Source organism: Dinoponera quadriceps, unplaced genomic scaffold (genome assembly GCF_001313825.1).
Source record: "Dinoponera quadriceps isolate SergipeBrazil2010 unplaced genomic scaffold, ASM131382v1 scaffold1565, whole genome shotgun sequence".
In the NCBI taxonomy this organism is placed as follows: Eukaryota; Metazoa; Arthropoda; class Insecta; order Hymenoptera; family Formicidae; genus Dinoponera; species Dinoponera quadriceps.
In genome coordinates this window covers 2,616,228-2,640,968 of record NW_014556124.1, presented here as the reverse complement: position 1 = coordinate 2,640,968, position 24,741 = coordinate 2,616,228, and the positions used below count along the sequence as shown (strand labels likewise).

At 44.1% G+C, this 24,741-nt stretch overlaps 2 protein-coding genes across 13 annotated transcripts in view; one reads left to right on the top strand and one right to left on the bottom strand.

The window, feature by feature from the left end:
* The window catches only part of LOC106746683 (serine/threonine-protein kinase Doa), a 37,213-nt gene extending 32,736 nt beyond the window's left edge, over positions 1-4,477 (top strand). For all 10 annotated transcript variants that reach the window (XM_014623488.1, XM_014623489.1, XM_014623495.1 and 7 more), the window contains 7 exons: positions 234-300; positions 1,645-1,758; positions 1,866-1,956; positions 2,036-2,206; positions 2,353-2,482; positions 2,588-2,838; positions 3,334-4,477. In XM_014623488.1, the coding sequence (XP_014478974.1) occupies positions 234-300; positions 1,645-1,758; positions 1,866-1,956; positions 2,036-2,206; positions 2,353-2,482; positions 2,588-2,838; positions 3,334-3,546 (1,037 nt within the window). In that variant the 3' untranslated portion in view covers positions 3,547-4,477. The remainder of the gene's footprint in view (positions 1-233; positions 301-1,644; positions 1,759-1,865; positions 1,957-2,035; positions 2,207-2,352; positions 2,483-2,587; positions 2,839-3,333) is intronic.
* A 551-nt stretch (positions 4,478-5,028) lies between these two features.
* On the bottom strand, positions 5,029-24,638 carry LOC106746680 (NADP-dependent malic enzyme-like). 3 transcript variants are annotated; one of them, XM_014623481.1, is made up of 8 exons: positions 24,488-24,638; positions 17,583-17,739; positions 9,146-9,304; positions 8,647-9,009; positions 7,670-7,981; positions 6,908-7,276; positions 5,690-5,984; positions 5,029-5,520 (listed from the first exon to the last, which is right to left on the bottom strand). In XM_014623481.1, the coding sequence occupies exons 1-8, from the start codon at positions 24,547-24,549 to the stop codon at positions 5,405-5,407; spliced, it is 1,833 nt and encodes a 610-aa protein (XP_014478967.1). In that variant the 5' UTR covers positions 24,550-24,638; the 3' UTR covers positions 5,029-5,404. The 3 variants fall into 3 exon arrangements, with proteins under 3 accessions (XP_014478967.1, XP_014478966.1, XP_014478965.1); XM_014623480.1 differs by lacking the exon at positions 24,488-24,638 and adding an exon at positions 23,108-23,501; XM_014623479.1 differs by lacking the exon at positions 24,488-24,638 and adding an exon at positions 19,918-20,171.
* Positions 24,639-24,741: the final 103 nt, after the last annotated feature.

The following is a 24,741-nucleotide window of genomic DNA, read 5'->3' as shown; positions in this document are numbered from 1 at the left end:
CCTTTCATTTGGTTTCCGCCGAGAGAGGCGACGGGGGCCTTCTCTCCTTTCTCTCTCCCCCTTGCATCTCGGTAGAGAGCGGCCGGCGCGGGTCACCCGCCCGAAGGTGAGCGGGAGGGTGCGCCTCTCCGGCTCGCCGGCAGCAACGCGCGCGCGGGCAACGCGGGCGAGCGCTCTTCGTGGGCCGCGAGGCCCGTATTCGCTGGACATTTACCCCGATTTTTACATTGCAGATAAAGTACTGGCCACCCTAGGAGAGGGTACTTTTGGAAAAGTTGTCAAGGTTAAGGACTTGCAAATGTAAGTGTGCCAGCTCACACGAGTACGTAGGTAATTTGTCTCGCGCGTCTCCGCTTGTCTATCTTTCTCTTTCTCTCTGTCGTCCATCTGAATATCCGTCCGTCTCTCTACGGGGTGTCCCAGACACAACAGGGACGAACTTTGCGAGAACGTAGATATTTACAGATTAAGCTGCTCTGAGCAAGAAAGTCCTTCATCGTATTGCGAATTACGCGCAAATTTTTAAGTTATTAAATAAGCCTCTAGACACGGCCGTTGTCAGTCATTAATAGCTCGAAATTGTGCGTGTTGTTCCGCAAAATAGCACGGGACTGAAAAAAGTTCATCTCAATCCGTTCTGTTTCCTCACGAAGTTTGTCCCCGTTGGGACACGCCGTACACGGAGTGTCTGAAAATTTCTTGGGATATGTGGTATGCAGATAGAACGCGACTGAACAGGAAAGTCGTGTGTTACTTTGTAAAATTGGCAATAATTAATTAATCTGTACGAGCTAACGAGCGCACGCGGGAAGCGCGGACTCTGTACAAAGAAAAATGGCTCACATTTGAAGATCTCCTAACAACGATGGGCATCAACTGATAACGAAAGGTGTTTCTTTTCGGCGCATAGCCTTGTGTCATGCCGCTCGCAGTTAATGCTCATCGTTGCTGGAACATCTTCAGAAATAAGCCATTTTTCTTCATACAGAGTCCGACCCGCTGTTTCCTACGCGATCATTAGCTCACACACATTAATTAATTCCCCATTGACTATTGCGAATTTTACAAAATAGTACATAACTTTTCTATCCAGTTTCATCTAACTGCTCACTTTCTACCTGCGCACCACGAGTCCCGAGAAAAGTTTCATCCTGTATAATATTTCTCTCATTTCCTCTTTTTCTCTTTCTCCCTCTCTCTCTCTCTCTCTCTGTCTGTTTTGCTCTTCGGCGGTCGCGTTCGCCTTCGCGGATCTCTTCTGGTCCGCGCGTCATCCTCGTTTTGTTCGCCGAGGCGAAATCCTAAATGCGCGCGCGTTACGACGACTCCGAGCGCGCGCGCGAGTGCTCGGCGCGGCGCGCAGAAATAGCCGTCCGGCGCTGTCACGAAATGACGCGCGAGTGGTCGCAATAATAGGATGGCCTTGCACTTTGTTTTACGGGCCGGGCGTTCCCGACGGCCGCGCGAATTAGATCTCTTTAGCGGAATACGGAATCACGGCTCGCGCGCACGCCGAGAAAGAGAATTTCCCTATTCGTGGGCGACCACTCGCCGCCTCCTCGTCTCTTCTCGGGACGCTGGATCTCGAATTGGCGTGACCCTTCTGCCCGGGTGCCGGATGAATCATGACGATGAATGTTGCAGGGATCACGTGATGGCTCTGAAGATCATCAAGAATGTGGAGAAGTACAGGGAGGCCGCGAAGCTGGAGATAAACGCGCTGGAGAAGATCGCCATCAAGGATCCCGAAGGCCAGCAGTCAGTATAATACGATCGTTCTCGCTCATTTCTTTCCGCTCTCTCACCTCCCATTGATTTTCCACGTTCCTTCCAATCCGCTAATTGTCTACCACGTCACGTTGCAGTCTTTGCGTGAAGATGCTCGACTGGTTCAATTACCACGGACACATGTGCATCGCCTTCGAGATGCTCGGCCTGAGCGTCTTCGATTTCCTGGTGAGTGCCGGCCGGCGAGCACCGTGACGACGACAATCTTCGGGCTTGACACTATAAGCGAGGGTCTTGTCTTTTGCAGAGGGACAACAGTTATCAGCCGTACCCGTTGGAGCACGTCAGGCACATGGGCTACCAGCTGTGCTACGCCGTGAAGTTCTTGCATGACAACAAGCTCACTCACACGGATCTCAAGCCGGAGAACATACTGTTCGTCGACTCGGACTACGATAGCACGTATAACAGTAAAAAGGTATGTGTGGGTGTGTGTGTTTATATATGTATGTGCCCACAGTTTTCGTCAACGTTCCTTACCGCTCTTCAATACCGAGCTTCAATACGGTCTGTAAAGTAAGCTGCTACATTCTAAAGTGTTCCAAAAAGCTCTTCCTTTTCAAGCGGAGGGACGTGAGACGCGTGAAGCGGACCGACATCAGGCTCATCGACTTCGGCAGCGCCACGTTCGATCACGAGCATCACAGCACGATCGTTAGCACGAGACATTACAGAGCGCCCGAGGTAATTTTAGGTGAGCATCCGTCTTAAAATATCTCCGATCACGCAGTGTTACATTGCGCGCGTTTATATATCACAGACCGGTCCTATTTTACCGTGTCGCGCCTCTGAATTGCAGAATTAGGTTGGTCTCAGCCCTGCGACGTTTGGTCCATCGGCTGCATCCTGTTCGAGTTATACCTGGGCATCACGTTATTCCAAACGCACGATAATCGCGAACACCTGGCGATGATGGAGCGTATACTTGGCACGATACCGCATCGTATGGCGCGCAAGACCAAGACCAAGTACTTCTATCACGGCAAGTTGGATTGGGACGACAAGAGTTCAGCTGGCAGATACGTGCGAGACAATTGCAAGCCGTTGCACGTAAGTGTCGCTTTGGTGAAGTACGTAACGGCGCGTTGAGAGCTGAAATTGCGTTGTAAATAAGGCGAGGAGGCCAATAAGACGCCCTGTGCACAGATGGATTTAGCACAGCGAAGACAGTTATATTTTCTCTTTACTTCGTGGAGACAAAATTATTCTGTATTTTTTTTCATCCAGACGTTTCGGTCCCAATCCGGACCTTCTTCAGTAGTGCTGTTTACTAGAATCGTCACCGTCGTAACTCTTAGACTATTTATTATAAAAAAAAAAAAAGGAGAAAAATTATACATGTACTGCGTTACATGGAATTTGCGCGCAACGTCGACTCGAGATCAATCGCTTCGAAAAGAATCAGCGAGTATCTTCTGTAAACCCGTATAGATTTTTGAACGCAAGCACAATTTCAATCTCTCCAACGAGAAGTCCGATATTTTCGATACTACCACGCACATCTCGTGATTCCGTCGAGTAAATTCTCTTCTCCGTCCGTTGCAGCGTTACATGCTATCGGATGACGAAGAGCACCGTCAGCTGTTCGACCTTGTCCAGCGAATGCTGGAGTACGAACCCTCGCAGCGCATCACCCTGAAGGACTCATTGACGCATCCGTTTTTCGACGCCCTGCCGGCATCTCAGAGATTGCCTGACCCGCGAGCAGCCGGTGACTCCCAACAGACCCACGAACGATCACACTCGCTCTCTCGATGAAGCTAGGAAAGGGACCGACTTCCCTACTGGACAGACACTCCACTTTCAACGACACTACTGCCCTACGTCTTCGTTCTGTTATCTTTGATTTTCATGAAAACGTGTCTTTCGTAGCAACGAAAACTCGATGATGCTTGAAACGCGAGACTATTGGAATAAGGCGCGTGCGCACACGGTGCAAAGACACCGGTAAAATTTGGAGATTTTTCACGACGACATAACGATTCGCATTTGGTCTCTCTCGAGAAACAAAAGTAAACACCGGAACCTGTGCACGTAGGTAAAGCAGTAGTGCGGTGGTGCCGTGGAACTTGGACTAATTCGAGTGTATTCGACGACGAACGATCAGGCTGCTGACTTCTAAAAGAGACAGAGGGGGGAAAAATGCTCCTGATGGTTGCGTCCGCAATTTGCTTTTACCACGAATTAAACGATCATGGAAACGATGACGAGGTCCCTGTTACTGGCGCGCCAAGGTGCCAGTGTGTCTGCTCAGTGTAGCGTAACAGAGTCCCGCAATTGTAAACAATTTTTTAAGCGCTCTGTACATTTTGTCCCTTAAATTTATTACCATGTTATAATATTAATCCACGATAAAAACGAGAGTCGGGAGTAAAGATCACCCTCGGGTCCGCAGTTTGTAATAACCTGTTCGTTATAAATTGACGACCACGAACGTGTTCTAGCAGTAAGTAATCGGATCTAGTAATATAATGCAGATAGATTTACGCGTACATATGTTGGTAGAGCTGAGAGAGAGAGAAAGAGAGAGAGAGAGAGAGAGAAAGAGAGAAAGAGAGAGAGAGCGTTATCGAGAGAAAATGAATGAACGAACGAACGAGGGAGGGAGTGTGTGAGGAACTATCATTCATAATTCATCGTTGTGAATTACATGCATCTTTAAGACTTTAGAATACATCATTATCTTAGAGGATGTTCTCTCAGTGACCCCTTTCTGCGTTTTTTTTCTTTTTTTTTTTCTTTTCCGCATTCGGACGGAGCCAACTCCTCCTGTAATTTCATTTCTGACTCGGCGCGACCGTACGCGGAGGTTCCGCGAGATTTCATTCACCGCGACCTATGACTTTTCGTTTCGCTGATTTTGCCGCCGGCGGTGTTTTTCTTTATTTCTGGCCTAAAATTCGTAGCGAAAACAACTTAGCAGTCTCCGTAGACTCGAGTTTCATCGTTTTGCGAGAGTCCGAGTTCCGAAATCGAGGAAATGCGTGCACAGAACGTTACATGTGTGTTCGCACATGTGAAGACCTGTNCCTGTCTGCCCCCCCCCCCCTCCCCTTCACCTTTTTCGTCACAGAAACCTTTAATTTGCACGACCGTGTCACCTCGCGCAAGAAAAAAAAGTTTTGTTTGACCTTAGTTCGCTACATCTGCGAGATATTGACGAATGTTAACACGTGCTGCTCGTCGAACGGGGGATGTCTGCGAAAAGCGATGTTACGAGTAGCAATAAATACATTTTCTTTCACGTCAGCGTCGAAGTTTATTTGTTCAACCAGCAAACCAACATACTCATGCCCAGTCGACGACATACTTGAACAACGTTGCATCAAACATGAGCGAATTCATTCTTCCGACCTCGACAAAATTTCTTTTATTCTTTTTTCTTTTACAAACTATAGTCGCATTCTCACGTAACGCGGTGCTATTCGGGTGGAGCCCGATCAACAGGCTCTCGGGGAAAAGTATAGGCGTAAGCGAAATTCGTTGACAATTGCCGGGAACACTTTCGTGTGTATGCGCGCTCGCTCGCTCGCATGCGTATGCGGTGTGTGTTCTCGTTCGTGGACCCAAAAGAATCGTGCGTAAAGTCAAAGTCTTCGTTGGATTATCGTAGGCATTACAAGTGCGGCCATGAATATACTTGGGGCACGGACGACTTGTAGCTCGTGTCGTACAGTTGCGCCTTGATGAAGGCCTCGCAGTCCTTGGGCTGTGGGTAAACGCTCGCCAGTGCTGCGTGAGAGTCAATTTGCGTTAATAATTAAAACCGTGAACGGTCGACGGTATTAATGATACGTCGCGCGATCTTTCAGGCAACGTACGGAAATACCACCCTGAGGGGGGGTATTGCGTGTTACGGTGTAACACAGCAATAACAATTCCCAACAACGTCTGTACTCACAATTCTTGTAAGCGTACTTCATGATCGCGCAGGCTATATTCATCGAGCACTTCTTTATGTCGGCCAACGGCGGGTAAAGATTGCCGCTGTTCAAGTCGTCTTGCGACACCCGCTCGGAGAGAGCCCTCGCAGCGATCAGGAAGGTTTCCTCGGGAATGGTGCGCATGCCGGCGCATATCGCGGCCAACGCGATCCCAGGGAAGATGTAGCTGTTGTTACCCTGGCCGGGATAGAAGGTCTTGTCGTTGTACTTCACCGGCGGGAAAGGCGAGCCGCTCGCGAATACGCATCTTCCCTGTTGCGATTCGAACGATTAATAAACGGTCCCAAAGAGAGCTTCGTTAGCGCGTAATTGCACCCTCGTTAGCGCAAGATGTGTCAGCAGAAATTGCAAGAAAGACATATCGTTCCACGCTGACTCGCACTTTCTTGCGAATCCGCACAATCGTAGACTCGATCATCGCCTGATTATAAACTCGAACTCCGAAATGGTGAACGATTTTTCTCTTTAAATGGAAAACAAAAATTCTTTTGCACGAAGGAAATATTGTAAGAATTGCAAAATTTTGCAATGCCGGATCATACCGGCGATTATGGACTGTAATTGTTACGTGTGTTGTAATTTTAGTGATGATACAATGAATTACATCATTTCAGTTATAATTCCGGTAATGATCCAACGTTGCAAAATTTTCACGGTAATTATCATCGTAATATTTCCTACGTGTACATACGAATGCGTATTTCTCTCTCCCGAGTTCAAATTTTAACGCTGCTTTGGCGCTCTTACGGGCAGTTTGCGCCTACTTAGACACCCTATAGACCAAATCTACTTGATTATAGACTTTGATGCTACCTCGAAGCTACAGATACTCCCCATATTTGCATTATTAAAACCACATCAGTATTCAAAACAATCCGTTTCGGCGCTGAAAACTAGGAAAGTGGAAAATCGAGATATCATCGTGATCAGAATAGAATTAAATTATCCGTCATTATCATACATCGGATTAGAATTGAATCTGTTACTTTCTATCGTATTGTTTTAGAATCAAAGGTTTAACGACGAGAGTCAAAATTTCGACTCGGGATCTCCGATTGAAGCCCGTCCTGATCTCTCGCTGAGAAAAATACAAATTCAGAGATATCTCGTTAAGATATCTCCCGGATGCGAGGCAATTGTGCAAACGTCATTATTCTCGCAGCAGATTTACACACCTCTGTAGCAATGTACGCTTGTTCGGCGGTGCACTCTGCCTTGCTGGTCGGGTTGCTCAGAGCGAATATAACCGGCCTCTCGTTGTTCCGTGCCATTTCCTGTAATATTTCCGTCGTGAAAGCGCCTGCGATAGCGGCAGCGCCGATGATGACCGACGGTTTGGCTATCTTCACGACATCCACCAGGTTGTCGATCGGCTCGCCTTCGCGCGCGAATTCCAACTTGTGTTCCGTCAGCCCACCGCGCGGACGGTTCTTCACAATCAGCCCCTTCGAGTCCACCATCCAGATTTTGCGCTTAGCTTCCTCCTCGCTCACCCCGTCCTTCTGCATGGCCGTCACGCACAACGCGGCGATACCTAGCGATGCCTGAGCGAGCGATTTAAAAGAGAAAGTTTTAGTTCTAGAATTTTATTTAATTTCTTCGCAGCGACTGATCGTAGTCAACGTCGCGATCGCGCGTATAACTGAATATCAAATTCCCGGAAACTTTCATACGTGAAAATTTCATGAGACACATAGTGTTGTCGACTGCGAGGCGCGAAAGCTGAACAGTGCGAGTCGCGGAGTCAAGCTTTATTAAATTCACATGGCACGATGCAGCACTTGGAAGTTAATCACGGCCTGAAACGGAGCTACGACGTTACTCGCCCCGCTCTCTCGGAGAGAAGATCGAAAGCCGTGGAAGACGCTCTATTAATAGCTCCTTCTCGTAACTTACGTAAGTTACTCCAAATGCCGGACAAATGTTTCGACAGTTACCTCACCGGCGCCCTGGAACACGATCGTGTTCTCCGAGAGCTTCTTCTTCGTGATGCAAAGCGAGGCCAGTAAACCGGCGACGGCGACAGAAGCGGTGCCTTGAATATCGTCGTTGAAAGTGCAATAATCGTTGCGATACTTATTGAGCAGCCTGAAGGCGTTGACGTTGCCGAAGTCCTCGAATTGGATCAACGTGTTCTGACCGAATCGCTTCACAGTGGCCTGCATGAATTCGTCCAACAAGTCGTTGTAGTCTTGTCCGGTGACACGTTTGTGCCTGTGACCGATGTACAGAGGATCGTCCAATAATTTCTGCAAGACGAACACAACGTCAACTATCTGCCTGTACAGGGCGACATGCACCGGGAGATGATTCTTGGTATGAAACGACCAACTTTTTCTCTTTACTAAAATAGCATACGAATGGCAGTTTTTTTTTTTTTATGAGAGTTCTTCAAAGCTGTCAAATATTAGCATAGTTGGTCACAGGCGAGTCAGGCGTGCGCGAACCGCGAAATCATAAAATATCATGAGTCACGCAGGCCTTTTTCTCCTATCTCGGAAGGTTTCATTACGCAACTATGAATAATACCTGAATTTACCGCTAGTTTGAGTAGAATTCTTATTTACACAACCTCCGCAGCACCATTTCTGTCCCTACAACCGAGTTTTCGTCTGGATCCGAGGATAACAAATTCAGTTACACTAACGGAGTTATTTTTTTCAGTCGTGTCATACAAAAACTCGACTTGAAATCGATAAGATCGATAAAATCGACAAGATAATTCCGGAGGAAAATCCATCATTCGATGGCGAAGAAACCGAACTTCGAGCGCAAATATTCAATATTCGCGAAAGTCTAGTCTCGAGTATATTCCCGGGGAAATTTATCGGTGAATTCCTCCGCGGATTGCGACACACGCGAAGAGGTGTCACTGGACACGCCGGACCGTCTGTTCGGAGGACAGCTCGTTTACCTGGTTATTAGTGCCAACGTCCAAAGTGATAGGCAAGCATTGATGCGGCTTGATACCGGCCAACGCGGTGTACAGCGACAGCTTGCCTATGGGAATGCCCATTCCCTGAGCGCCCAGGTCGCCCAAGCCGAGTATCCTCTCACCGTCCGTGACGACGATCGCCCGCACGTCCCGTTCGGGCCAGTTCTTTAGGACGTCGTAGACGTGGCCCTTATCGTGGATGCTTATGAAGAGACCCCGCGGCCTGCGATACACCAGGCCGAACTTCTCGCACGCCTGACCCACGGTCGGCGTGTACACCAGCGGCATCATGCCGGCCACGTCCTCTGACAACAAACGGTAGAAGAGTTTCTCGTTTCTGTCCTGGGGGAACAAGACCGTGCGTCAGAATTAACGTAAAAGGGAGGCCTGACGAAAGGAACGGCGAGCGGAATGAGAACGTGTCTCCCCTAGCCGTGAGCGAACGACGGTGATACGAAAATCGCCTTGTTCAATGTACCAGTAAGCCTATCAGGTATATGTATTTCGAGAGATCGTCGGTGTAGCGCTCGAGATTACGGCGGCAGAGGCCTAACTGCTCCTCCTGGGTCTTCACGGCCGCCGGCAGGAGACCGTGTATGCCCAGGATCTGCCTCTCTTCGATGGTGAACGCCATACCCTGAAATGCGAAAGAGAGAAAATTCGTGTACACGTGGTAAAACAAATTAGTATCAATTCCAAACTCACGGTCTCATATACAGTCTGTCTAATAAGAGCGTGACCGACATCACTTTTGAACTATTTATTATAAAAAAGAAAATGAAAAAATTAAGAAATTTAAAGAATAAACGAAGTCGAAGACTCATCGAGTACATCGAGTACAAAACATATCATTCTACTGCTGAAAAAAAAAAACGATTACTCAGTTGACTTTTCTTCTTCTAAATAATAATTTTTAATAAAGAATATTTTCTTGATAATAGCCTTAAACAATAAGCTCATTATCGTGTATTCAACAGAATAATATGTTCTCTTCTCAAGAATATTATAAATTTTATCGGGGGAAAAATTAAATTCGGTTAATTTGAACAAGCAAATCGCAATTTGCTTTAACTTCCAATATTCCTGATTGAAGTATTAAACCATAGGATCCAGAATATATTTTGAAGTAATTCGACGCTTACGATTGAACTTATGATATTACATGTGTGATAATAACTTATGATATAACTTATGATAAGATTTGCGGATATATAAACTTGTGAAATATTTGAAACAAGCAATATTTATTCAAATGAGGTATGTATTTTTCCGTGTGTACGTCAATCTCGAATGTATGTATCAAATCACGTGGAAAAAAGGAGCTTATTATTTCCAGACCACTTTGAATTTGCTGTTTTCAAAACAGACATTTTTTTCACACATTTGTCTCGCATTTGAAACGTCGTGATGTGTCGCCGCTGCGCGCGATGTGTTTCCTTGTCACACGATTAGTCGCAAAAAGATTTGTTATCCACAAGTCAACTTTGCGAAAGAGGCGTGTCTGTTTGACTTGTTTGTCGCTTTGATCACATCCGAGAGAAGCGAGGAGTTGCGTCCACCGACGCCGCATTGCCCCGTGCATTGAGCGTGAGTGACAGGTGATCAGCTGATAGTCGTTTCACCTCGATATTTGCGAGCGCATTGGTTGAGTACGCGCGATCGTTACGAGATGGGTGAAGAGTGATACGACGGAGCGATATCACGTGTCCGCCCGAAATTGCCTGCGGGCCGCTCGTACTTCCCATGATCCACATTTCGCTTTATCAAGAATGGTGACGCCGCAACCGCTCGAGGCTTCGCTCTGCGGCGACGTACAATTAACATGTGTATTTAAACGAGCCCGATATGATGGACATTGCGCGAAAGAGTTTTAAAATTTAACGAACGTATTAAATAAAATTCTCGGAGAGGCAGATGAGTGCACAGAGAGAAAAAGGTTTCTTTAAATTTCGTATTTCTATTTGTTTGGCTAAAATTTGTTTCATAGAAACAACATGTACGAAATATCACGATAAAAGAGAGAAATCGAAGGAACAGATTGAAAAAAGAATCATCTGCATCACATAGGAATACTAAAGAGAATGATTTAAAGAAATGCAGATTACACGAGCGGCCGGGTTGACGCTTAACGATCCCGCAGTTTCAATTCAGTTCCTCGCGAACACTCCCCCGTGTTACGTAATGACGTCACTCATTTTACGCAATAGGTCACAACTTGCAATTTAGAAAAGTGATTTTTAATCGCGATGCAGCATGAATAAAAGAAATTTCTACATGCATCAACGGACTGTGGACGACGAATGTGGACGTACTGTCGACACAGTGACATGGTTATATCTCTTTTAACAGGGACACTGCCAGTATTTTTTAAAGCAGATGTTCAGCCAGGTCACCTTTGAACCATCGCTCAATTAATCGTCCCGCAATCTACCGTTCACGCGTGACGATTGTTCCGTCATTAAAATCGAAGAAATGTTACCTTCGCTCGCTCGCGATCTTGAATGCGTCATCGAAACGGACGGATCGATATTGATTGCATCAACGGTTATACCGGCGAACGTTTCATCACGATGCACACGAGCGCACAATTAATTGCCATTCGCCTCAGTGTAACGTTTTCGATACTTTCCAGGTTACAAATTGAACAGTTGATTGAGAGTCGAGCAGATCACGAGCGCGAATAAATTTGTTATCCTCATGAAATTATATATTTTTGCATATATATGAGAGAATGTGTGAATCTTAAATTGATATTCTAATTTTATTTTCCGCATACGAAACAGGAAATAAGACTTGAATAAATTAATTACTTGAATAATTTAGTGAAATGAAACAAGGAATATTAATTACCAAAGTAAAAATCTACGAACGAAACGGCGACCGGCTATTTCTATGATCCAAAGGAACGATATCGTCCCGATGTCTTCTCCCGACCGAAAAATTGCCGAACGGAATCGCGACAAATCGCAGACACAGAGAATAACGTAACAACGCGCGAAATAATAGCGCGATAACGCGAACGAATGTCTCGATCAATAAACGTCAAATATCGAAGATTATGGTAATGTACGACGTTATCCGGCTGACTTATTTAATCGTGGTTGAACCACATTGCTTCGCGATGATTCGTTATACTATATTTCATTATAGTATTCCACCGGGAAAGACTTCGGCACGCGTGTGTATTATTTATGCGTGGCGCGATAAACATACCCGTGCTCGCATCGATAATCGAGACATTTGCTGCATTTCCTTTGGCTAGGTCAATTTGGCTTCCTGATTTCTTTTCATAAGTAAAATGCGTAAGTACGAGACGTACGACGTGTACCCGCTCGCGCGCTACTTTCGATCCCCTTGAACAGTCAACGCTTTCTTTCTTAATTCAAACATTTTCGTCGAAGAAAACAGTCGATTTCGGATTAGTTAATGTACGACTGCCGCTAAAATGCAGAATGATTCATTCTCTCCAACTATCTTTTCCCTTCTTTATAGAGCAAATATGTACGAACTTGTCAGACGACGTGAGTTATCGGGCTCTATAAAAAGTGCAGAAAAAATAATCAGATAAGAATCTCTGTGTGTGTGTATATGTGTGTGCTTGTGTGTGTGTGTTATCGATACAATGCAATACGATATCTTGTGTCCATTTAACATTAATGCCGATAACGTATCTATTATGTGATAATTGCATCGCGCTATTACATGTCCTGCTAATTACATGCCCTGTTATATAAGGTTGAATTCTCGAACAAAAACAGGATTTACATATAAACCTTACATATAAACTTTAATTAACGGTATTCGCAGCTTTCGACAGCTAATCTTCTCCAAAATATAAACGACTCGATCGCTGGTTGTGAATTGTAATCAAATCTAGTTCAACGCTCTTGCGATGTCGAGCCTGTATTTTTCCACTGAGTGAGTGGTTGCATCAAACTATCTCTTAGTTTGCATATTCGGTGGACACTAAGTTATTTCTATTGAAAAAAAAGTGAAAGCATATGGAAATGCACAGAAACAAAAATGCTAAATTCAAGTGAATAATTAATCCGGTACTACTTAGCAAATCTTTACTTGGATCAAATAAATTTCACTTGAATAATTTATCTTGGGAGAACATTTAATTATAAATAATGAGTAATATTTACTTGATCCAAATAAAAATTTTCCGAGGAATAATGATTTACTTGAATCTAACACTTTTTTTGTATATTAACATGATTTAACTAAGAGTTCATTTGTACAGTGAAGAAAAAATATTTAGAATTTTAAAATAAATAAAGTTTATGTCACAGAAATTCTCTCTTCTTTCCATAAATAAATTTTTAAGTCCTTTTTTTCTCAGCATACGTTTAAGGATTAATATTTATATTATCGCTATTTTTTAAGCTTTCCAAACGTAACCACAAGCATCCGGATGTTTTTCACGGGATTTGCGCCGCGAAGCTCTTTCCTGAATACCCAGAAATCAAACGTGTTTCTCCGACAAAACACAATGTTTGCGGTATGTTTATATTCAGGTATGAATAAGGTGATAATAACGACAAGGCTATCTGCAAAAGTGCGCTCTTCTCCGGGAAAATCACAATCGCGTAACAAAGTGAACAAACGGTGACTTCTTTACGCGTTTCAATCGCATCAACTACGTGCGAGGCGCAAATAAAAAATGAAACTTGAAGCTCACTCTTCGTCGTCGACTGATTTCGTAAACGAGAGATCCCAGCAATTTTACGACACAAATATGTTTGCTCCGTGTTAAAAGAACGATCACGTGAGTGCGTAAAAGTAGGAGACGGGGTAGCCAAGCCGACGGTGAGATCCGATCACCGATAAGAAAAAAAAAAAAAGAACGGAAAGCGGATTTCGAGAATTCCATCTGCCGGGGCACAGGAAGATTCGGGGTGTGCGCGAATCCGGGTGTCGAGTCGCGCGGAACACAAGCAAGCAAGCGGAACGAATACCCTTCCGTCCAGAGCGAGCAGGGTCTCGGGGATGCGCGGCGTGCGATTCTGCTCCGGCACGAGGCACCACCAATCGTTCAGCTCCTTCATCCCGGAGCACTCTCACTGAGACGAGATCCACCGTCGAACTTTCGCACATCCGAATTTCCGCATCCCGCGACAAACAACCGGCCGTGGAAACGGTTGCCGGGGTTCTTGACTCCCCGTGACACGGCGTCCCTTCAGCCGGTGCACGGATCGATAAGCCGCCCTAGGAATTCTTGAATATAAAGTGACTCCGTGACCTACCGCAAGTGACCCACGCACGCTCGCCCGCTCGTTTGTTCGCTCGCTCGTTCATTTCGCGAAACGAGAACACTCGGAACACACGATCGTCGCCGAAACCAACGCCTGGGACGAACGTGTACTGAATAGGAAGTATTTAATAATTTATTCGCGGGATATAAGGTTTCTTTCGCAGAAATAAACTTCATTTCAACTTGAAATTGTATGTCGTGATATACAATATCAGGAATATGAAAACAGCAGGCCAATAAGAGCCGAGCGCGATTATTGGCGCAGGTATGTTATTTATGTGCGCTGAAAAAAAAGACTTAAAAATTTATCTGTGAAATATAAGATTTATTTTACGGAAATAAATGTTTATTTAAATACAGCAAAATAAAATTTTCCCCAAGAGACGTCCCAAAAATATCAGAGCATCTCTGGGATGTCTCTAGGATGTTTTTTAAACATTTGTACTATATAGGTTTTAGCCAAGAGTGAATTTTTCTTTTGGCTTCGAATTCTTCGCGATGGACGATAACAACTGCTATTTTTGGTTACGTTGGCAGCCATTGGGTACTGATTATATTTCAACCATTCACATTACTTATGGTAATTTTCTTATCTATGAAAATGCTTCCTTGGTAGTCTTCGAGTCTTGCAGAAGAAACACAAAAATATGATCGCAGGCGCTTCGGGAAAACAGTAAAAAGGGACTGAAAGAAGAATTTAGTAATAAGTACTAAGATTTGGTGAATACTTGCTGACGAATATTTTCGATTATTGCAACCAAACAATTTAGAGTACCGTATATAAATAACTATATAATATATAGAGTTCTATAGTACTATACAGTATACGGAACTAAATTATTTGGTTGCAGCAATCAAATATTTGATCGGCAAATATTCGCCAAATTTTCGTATTTATTACCACACCGAGGAAAAGAAATTGAAATTTTGCGAAATAAATGTTTATCGTGACGTTTTCCTCGATATTTATCAGTTAGAAAGAAATTTAACTGCGATGGCGGAATATATATATTTTTGTGAAATATACTTGAGTTTTATCGTTAATTAGCTCGTTTGCCGGGAATAAAGTTTTATTTCGCCGTATTTAAATAAACGTTTATTCCTGTGAGACAAACCTTATGCATTTCACAATGAAATTTTCAAGTCTTTTCTCTCAATGTGTGCGCCAAAATACATGGCAGAAAATTCGAGGATAAGATTCGTGATACCTCAGGACCGTGTCGGGCCGTGAGCGGAACACCCGGAGGCGTCCGAGAGTCCCGAGACTGCGCAATCGTGGTGGCCGTTACGGCACGAGGAACTCCGTTATACTTTGCGGAGTCATCCTGTCATTTTTGCTGCCGAATCATAGCGCGTGCGCGCGCGACACTCTTCTCACGTTCTCCGAGCCGTTGGCAATTTTTCTGCGCGACGAACTTTCCTTCGACTGTTGTGCAGAAATCGCCGGATTTCTTTCGCGCGTCACACATCAATTCGCGCGAGTCGCTGCTTGCGATTTCCCCGCGGACGTGACATTTTCTCGCGACATGGGTATTTACCCGGTCACTTTGATTTCTTTTCCGTCCGCGATCAAAAGTTCCTCGCGATCTACAGTTAATGATTAGTTCGCAATTTTCCCAAATTGCAATGTGCGTGTGCACCTCTTCGCGTTTCTCTTCATCTTTTTCGTTACTTTTGGGACGACGACAAGAAGATTTTGCGGAAATTGCGCAGACGCCGGTTCCCTTGAACCAGATTCGGGTGTCCGGGTGAAAGTATCCTTCGCGGAAATCTTTTGTTCTTTAATGGGTTCTGCGTGAACGGTCGATACCAGAGGAAGACCTAAGGAACGATGACGCGCTCGTTGCTCAAGCAAGATCGACTCGACTTTAAGGAGGCTCGCTCATTAAGTGCCGTATTCTCAGTGGCGCATCAAAGAAGCCTTTCATAAATTTACTATCTTTACTGTATGAGCAAAATTACGTTTTTATGCATTTACTTCACTGCCCGAATGGTAAATGTTAACTTGAAACGGAGCTGAAATAAATATATACGTACACAGGTAAATATATACGTACAAGGTGTTAAAACAGATCGACGAACTTTGAAGGGAAATAGAGGATTTTAAAATAAACATTTTTGGCTAATATTACTTTTTTCTACGACGTTTTGTTTGAATATTATATAGTATAAATAAACTATAAGGAAACTATAAGGAAAAATCAAATTCCTCCATTAAGGCTATCTCGCCGCAGCCATCATGGTTTGTGACTTCATAAATGCGCGAGAAGTACCTTAATGGAGGAATTTGATCTTTCCTTATAGTTTATTTATACCATATAATATTAAAACGTTGTGGAAAAAAATAGTATTAAGAAGAAATATTTATTTTGAAATCCTCTTTTCTCCTTCAAAGTTTGCAAGTCTAATTTTTTAACATCCTGTGTACGTACAACATTATAAATACGAAAATATTATTATTTTTTAATTTCCTTATTATGTGCTACATTTCTACATCAGTTGAACTGATAGAGATGTACAGCTAATAGAAAGAGGCATGTAAGTATTGAAATATATTCATATATATGCATATAAATATCTATAATATTACTATAAATTATAAACTTCCTACTATTATATATTTTCAAAACGAAACAGTCTATAATTCTGAAACTTATCCATAATATCTGTATATTAACCTTAAACATCAGGACTGTTTTCTAAACTTCCATCTTACACACAAATATGTCAAAATAGAAGAAATATTGAATTATATATTATGAGATTTCTACATGTTCCTGCACGTACAAGTTTATAATTAAATGTTTCGGAAACGGTACGGTAAAGATTATTGAAATTCCTGTTGCTCATTGTTAGTTCAATCAACTTTTGTATCACGCCTATATTACAAGTTTATCTTATGTTCGGTCAAACCGAGAAGTTCTCGAAACTCTTTATATATTATATAATTCACGTCGATCTGCAATATAAATCGCTTCGCGTTGGCGATACCTCGGTTCGCCTGCGCAGCGTTAACAGGTGGTCATCGATCGAGCTATAATCTCGTTGATAATTATTGCGTAACCGTAAACGTATTCGAAAAGCACTTTCAGCAAGCACTTGAGAAAGCGAGGTAACTCGATTCCCCGTCTCATTACTTTCGTGAATCCTCACGTTACGCTTCTACGCGGGTCTACCTTCGGACCCGATCGATCGGAATCGCAAACCCGCCGTCGACCGTCGCGCGACAGTCGTCTACGCATCTTCGTAGAAAGAGAAACAGGCGAACCATACGGTCACTTCGTTGCAAAATTCCCCTTGGAAAAGAAAAGCTCGATGCGAAATTCGACGGACAACGGACCTCCCATCGATAACCAACGAAGAAGCCGACGAGAGCTCGCTGATCGCGCTAATTCAAGGGAACCACCAGTGCTGTGAAACAAAATAAACACGTAGAGATCCCTCCCCCTGTCGTTTCTCTGCCGCTTTTCTGAAATCCCCGTCTCGCAAAATCTCGTCCGAAATTCTCAGTGACCGCCACCACCGGTCGGCGATTTTCGGCAGGCCGCGCGTCCAAATGTCAAAGGCGCCGCGCGCGACCGTTTCGCTCACCGTCCCGAGCAGTATCGCGCCGGACGATGTTTAATTATTACGTGAGAGAGACGCGCACACAGCCTACCTTGTTGAGCTGCGGATCCCTGATGTGGTCGAAGCCGCGCAGAAGACCGGCGCAGGGCGCGTCGCCGCTACCTCGCTGACCCAGCTGATCGCGTTCCAAGCTCGACATGACCAACGTTTTACTCTTGCTGCTTACGGGCTGACTACTGCCGTGGGTCCTGCGAAACGAACGCCCGGTGGTGAGCCAGGAGTGGAGGGAAAGGCGGGCGCAAGGCCGACGGTGCGTCGGTAGGGTAGAGAACGCGTTGGTGACGATGTGTGACGTATTCATCGCGTCGGCAAGTTCAAAGGGTGCGAGGGAGAATTAAAGAGCACCGCCGTATCTGGCGGCGTTTCGCGGCTTACGACATCGCGAGGCGAAAAATAGCAGACTGTTTTGAAATACGGCTGACAGACCGCAACTTTCGTCGCTATCGTTGTCTCCCGGATATACTTTTGTCGGGGAGGCAGATGCACCGGTGAGGCGGCTCCTTTACACGGGACATCGCAAATGCGTAAGGCGGCTTCTCGGAAAATTCCTTTGTCGAGGTCGATTTTTCATTTGATATTTAATTTAGCTTTACCATTTCATATTGGACGTATGCGATTGAATTGATTATACACAGGAAAGGACAGTTCTAAATTCGAGTAAATAATTACTCCAATATTCTTCTTTGGCAAATTTTCATTTGGATTAAATAAATTTTACTTGAGCGCAAAAAAAGTGCTGCATTCAAGCAATATTTACTTAATCCAAGTAAAAATTCGCCAAGCGGTATCGGAGTAATTGTTCGCTTGAATCTAGCGTCTTTTTTCTGTGTACACGATTCGCAAACTCTTTGGGCAAAATAGTTTTTTGACGAAGATTACACGATTTTTGTGACAAGCGATGTCGTATTATCTCTAGTTGAGAGATTTTCGTCAATTTCTCGACTATTATTTCACAATTGCGTATATCTCATAATTTCATATTCGTCTAAGACCAGGTTGCAACCAACATTATTTTAGTTTTAAGTGAGACTCAAACGTAAATCTATCATTATCTATCGTTATTCTTCTTTCTAAATAAATAAAGAGACATATATTCGAATTTTGCTTAAAGCCAAAATAACGTTGGTGCGACCGGGCTGCAAAAGGCGCAAATTGTTTCACGTACGCACCTGCGAGGAGGCACGACTCGCGCACGCGCGCTGATTCGCGCAATCGCACGTCGCATGATTATCGAACGATGAGAATATATCGCGTTCGATTAGGTGATGAAACCAAAGGCGGAACTTGCCTGCCCGCGAACGATCGCGGATAGATGCGATAGCTCGATGCGATAGAATGTTAGAGTCCCCACCAGGTTGCGATGGGAACAAAGTTCTCGATGCGGGCTATTGGAATCGATTAGCAAGCATTTCCATCTTTCGACCTCGACTGGATCAAAGTTTAAAGTTTACGGTGAATTGCGAACTATGACTATGAATCATTTGTCAATCGGAATTGTACATAATTACCGGTGATATCATAAGACGAGAAACAAACAGAAAAAGGAAGAAAAATAGAGAAAAACAAAGATTAATTCGCTCGCGATAATCTGCGAGAACGTAACTTTGATCGAGCCGTTGTGTAGTTTTTTTTTGTTCATGAGTTTATTATTTACTGAAAAATACTAACATTTTCCTATAACTTTATTTAGCTGTCTAATAAATATTAATTTTTAGCGCAAAATTAAGAAAAATATATACAAAAAATATTACAAACAGAGATGCACCATTTACTTTCTATTTCTCTTATTAATGCTTTATAGTCTTATAGTATATATATCAATTAAACTAACAAAAGTACACGCATAATAAAAGCAGTATATAAATATTTAAATATGTGTCTATGTATATATATCGCAGGCGTTACCATAAATCACACATTTCATACGGTTATATTTTCAAAACAAAGCGGTTAATAATTCTGAAGTTTTTCCATAATGTCTCTATAACCAGTTCTAGGTATCGCAATAGTTTTCCATTAAAATCCTAAATGTGGTTCAGAAGAAAATCAAAGCGAAAATTACAAATTCACCTCAAGGAACACGTATGAAAAGTGTCATCTTTATTTGGGGATAGCTCAGCATCCGAATGGCCAAGCATTCTCGAACTTTACAGACGCGCAGATAGTAATATTTCCATCCAATATGGGACTAAAATTTCTCAAAGATTCTTAAGAAAACGATCCTTACGGACCAACTGCCTTAATTAATCGATCACACCGTCATAGCGCGGCCTTCAGCGAGGAAAGAGCGAAGTTCAACGGAAAGTAAATGAGTGAAAAGTCGCGCAAGCACGTCGATTCTCGAGTCAGCGGCGCGCTCGATTTACCTGTCGTCATCGCGCAGCTGATGCTGGCGGCAGGTATCAAGTTCAAGGTCCCGGATAGCGTAACGTAGCCCGCTCGAGCAGGTACGCAGGGGATCCATGAGACGGCAACCGAACGGCCGCAGGAATTGTCTCGAGGACATCGTGCTCGCGCGGGCGATTCTCAAACCGCGAACACTTCGCGACACGAACTATTTCTTCGCCGCGATCTCCCGCCGGACGTGGCCGGTCGGGTCGCGCTCGACGACGCGAATGCCGCATCATCTCGCGATGTGTCGCGCCCGTATGTACATATGTAGAACAATAGTTAAGTACCAATTCGCTACTACTATCGACCTTCCCCTCCGAGTCTAACCCCGTGGAAGGTGAACGACAGATCGATATGTGAATGCGCTGTCCACGCTGGAGAGCGCGTGGCCATTGTGTGCACGCTGTTTATCGTTACGCCGAGTTATCGCAAAGACGCGTGATAATTAATTGTTGCATAAAGAATACCAGGAGGGAGCATGTTGCGATGTATATCGCGGACGAAATCGAAATCGGTTTGGTTCAGCGACGTCATTAGTAGACGGTTCCGGAAGCAGATGTCCGGTATATTTTCAACATCATTGTGAAGTGCACAGCAAAGGAATATTGTTTTTGAGAGAATAAAGAGAAAAAATATGTTTATATTTCTGTTAATAATTATGACGGCGGGAAGCAGAGTTAGACACTTTTAATCAGATAAATGAATATTGAAATTTGAGTTTGGTAAGTGGCATATTTTCAACTGCGAATTTTAGATTTTGGACTTGTATTGTGTTGATATTCAGTCAGTCAATTAACATATCCAAGTGTGTAATTTTTATATACTTATATCTATAAAATTATGGTAATAACAAGCGTATTAAGCATATTAAATGCGTAAAAAGCGATTATATGTAAAATTATACATTTCGATTTGCAATGTATTATCAGCCTGATTTAATGAGTTAACTGGTTTCCTGGTGCCGACCAGTCTAGACGGAAAAAAATGCTAGAATCAAGTGAACATAATTACTTGTTTTTTAGCCTCTCAAATCAAATCATATTTCTATCAATTTAAATATATTTTAATAGCTTGTAGTAAATATTAGAAAACAATAGTAATGCTTTAATTTGTAAATAAATTGTCTAATGTAAGTGTAAAATAGTCCTCATGATAATAAGAGATTATTTATTAGAATTACGTAACACTTCTTTTCCACTGAAGAAACCTACAGTGGTTTTAAATGTAATTTTTCTGTCCACTAGATATTTCCTCAAAATGAATTCTGCTGTTCTCAATATTATGAATTTAATACTTGTCGCAACTTATCTCAACATGTACAAGTAAACGTCTATTTATACGTCGGAAATATTGCACATAGCCCATTATATTTCTACTTGTATTAAATATCTGCCAAGGCAAATTGGACTGATCGTTTTACTCGGATCAAGTAAACATTACTTGAACGGTAGCACTTTTTTCAGTGTGCAAAGACAAGAAATGAAAGTTGGTGATAATCCTGACAAATGTAAGTGATTGAAAAAAAATTTTCGTAATCTAGATCTAAGAGATGTTACTTCATCGTCAAAGTCGTATTATTTTCAGGGTTAAGACACCGAGCCCGCGTCCCGAGACCTCGTCGCGCTTTCTACACGCTCGAAAAGAACGGGGTGAGCACATGATCGCGCTTCGGGCAGAAAGAGAGAGAGAACGTACTTGCGGAGTGTGCGAAATAGAAAGCGCCGCGGAAAAGGTACGTTCGAAAGTACGCTTGAATTACGGCCGATGAGATTAGCCTCGAGAGTGGCGTAAGAGCGCGTTATGCGCTGAAAGGCTGAATCGCGCGGTTTCCTCCGGCGGTTTAATATCCCTCAGCACTCTCCTCCGGAGAGGAGTTCTTTGCGAAGTCGCGGAAACGCTCGAGTTATCAGATGGAGCGCTTTGCCACAGCGATGCGGTCAAAGTCGCGCTCTAAGCTTCGCGCGCAAAGCGACGACCTGCGTCAGTTTGCGGACCGTTTCATGCCGGATTTTCCTCTTCGCGACGACACGGCGAGTCTGCGTTTCTATTATGCGCATATAGGATCGCGTACGCTCGGAAATCTTATCTTGCGATCGGGAAAGATCGTTCTTTCTCCGGAGATGAGAAAGAAGAGGAAAAAAGGGGGGAAAATGCAGGCAAACGCACAAACGTTCAAAAGAAGTCTCAAGGATGTCTGAAAAATGCGCTCCGCTTTCTTGACGATCTCTCACTTCACTTTTTAGACGCCTTTTAAGCATCTTCGAGCCGGCTTTTAGAAGTTTGCACCGGGTTTGCGCCGTAGATTCTAATATCACATCTGCGTGGATACTTTTACGTTTTGCCTGCGTGATGTTTAAGCGGACTTTTCTCATGTTGACGATGTAAACCGTGTAAAAGATTATAAATTACGGGGCACAGTGCTGCGTAAGAGAAAAGATAAATTATAAGTTCAGGTTTACTTATGAGCTTTTAACAGAGATAGAAAATATACAAAATATAAAAATATAAGAATAAGACAAAAAGGCTTTTGAACGAACGAAGCACGGATGATGTTTGGATATTAATATTACCTTATTAATATTAATATAATTGTGGGAAGATAAAGCGTCCAGCGTGTTTAACGCGCGTGTCGGATCAGTCTTCGCTCAAGCGCACGCAGCGTATGAATTTTTCCACGCTTCTACCGATCCTGAATCCCGAATGTACATATCCAAAATATTGGGATTCAGGATCGGTCGAAGCGTGGAAAAATTGATACGTCGCGTGCGCTTGAGCGAAGAGTCAATCCGACACGTCCGTTAAAGACGCTGGACACTTTATCCCCCTACAATTATCTCGATATCAACAAGGTGATATCAATATCTAATAATCCAAACCATCCCCGTGCTTCGCTCCTTAAAAGCCCGCATCATTTCCACACTTGATTGAATACCAGAGGAGCTTCCTCACTATCCTTTGTAAAAATAACGACTTCGTAAACGTAAGAAAAAGACAGAGCATTCCATGACGATTCATAGATTACCTATATTGTCTCGTAGATGACACACCATGCAAATTACATTGTCCACGCGTGGACGTGAGCTATTGTACTTATTACGCGAAAACGATCCCGGTTCACGCGTTGTCCGGAAGAGGACGGCGCACGGACCGCCGTAAGACACTTACATCCTGTCTCCCATCGGCGACCAAGGCCCGTGGCAGCTTCTGGACTGTCCGCCTCTGAACTGTCCGTTTCCCATCGCGCCGTAGCAGAGACTAATTGACAGTTAATTGAGAATTCGCGCGAAAAACGTTAACCCCGACGTCGCTCGTAGATATCGGCGAGCGAGGCTCATAACTTGCTCGCGCGGCCTCCTCGCTCGCAGTGAGAGATAAGATTGCCGAAGGCGGGAGGACGTGTGACTGCTGTACTCGCCGAAGTGCACTTCCGTCGTCGGATTCGCGGGACGATAAAGGACTTTTCCGGAGAAACCGCGCGCTCCGATCGCGAGCGAACCGCGAGCGTGACTAGCGAAACCTCCGCGTCGTCCGGCTGCCGAGGAGGAGGTGCTCGCTCGCTCATCGTAGCTCATTTGTAGCTTCCGTTCCGATGAATGGAATATAGCGAATAACATTGTTCAATGATGAATCCCGAGCACTCGACACGTGACGTTCGTAAGAGCGAGACAGCACGCGCGGTGTTATCCGACCGTTGGGGAGGTACATCATATATCTCTCTTTTTCTCTTTCTGTCTCTCTCTCTCTCTCTCTGTCTCGTCGGCGAGAGATCACGGATGCAGATGAGAAAGGAGACGGAGGAAGGAATTGTTTCGCCTGCGGTGTTACTTAAGCATGTGTTGAGCGCCGGTCGTAATTGACGGATAATTGCGCGCTTTGTTATCGCCCCGCTCGCGCAAACCTGTCTCTCTCGTTTCTCGCGCCACTTTATGCAACGCGCGTACATTGCATTTGCATTCCGTTGCGAGGCCGCCGCAAGAAGCACGTAAAAAACGGCCTCAGAGACGCGGTCGTGCGCGGGGATTTAATTAATGTCCGAATTGCGCAGAAATATGCGAATATAACGTACATGACGTATATACTTTTTAGCGAAACTACTCTTACTTTAGAAAAAAATATTAGTCGCGACAAATTGGCCGGTGATATATTGTTGCTCCGTAATTTTATTACGAGTAATGAAACGCACGAGTAATGAAACTACCGAGCGATAATAATTTATCATCGGTCACATCGGTATCAATTTGTCACAGCCAATAATAAACCTTTCCGTCGAGGTTATGTAGATAGAGAATATTAGTCTTGAATTTTGATATTAATTTCTTCCGTGCTTTATCCCGCATTACTTCACGGTCGCTCGTGATATATCGCAACGGGGCGATCTTCGAAATAATCGCTCCTCAAGCAACAACGAGAATTACACTTATGCGAGCATTAAAATTCCTTGAGTCACGCGTGGACGTAGGAAAAGATGACCTCACCGGGGAAAAAAGAGCGGCGCTCGTGAAAATTCATCGCGTTGTTTCATCGCGTTGTCGAGGTGTGCCTTACCTGAGGATACGATTCCTCACACGGATCTTCCACGACGCCAACAGACTCTTCCTGACAGACATTCATAGGCATCGAATGTTTTTCACGCTCCGTCGTTTCCGTGATCGATAATCGCTCCGCTCGAGAGAAAAGTTGAGTTTTGCAGATTATTCGTTCGCAGTGAAAATTCGCAGATTTACATCGGGAGACGCGTGTTTCGACGTTCGGAGAAAAGGCGAGACTTTTTAAGCGCAAGAATCGTCGAGATCTGGGAG

What these genes read in the sequence shown, in the direction of transcription:
- LOC106746680 (XM_014623479.1), bottom strand. Translation starts at nt 20,057, where the DNA reads ATGTCCTCGAGACAATTCCTGCGGCCGTTCGGTTGCCGTCTCATGGAT. An exon ending in TATACCTGATAGGCTTACTG is followed by an intron (nt 9,010 to 9,145) that starts GTACATTGAACA and finishes TTGTTCCCCCAG; the next exon opens with GACAGAAACGAGAAACTCTT. An exon ending in ACGTTGGCACTAATAACCAG is followed by an intron (nt 7,982 to 8,646) that starts GTAAACGAGCTG and finishes TTCGTCTTGCAG; the next exon opens with AAATTATTGGACGATCCTCT.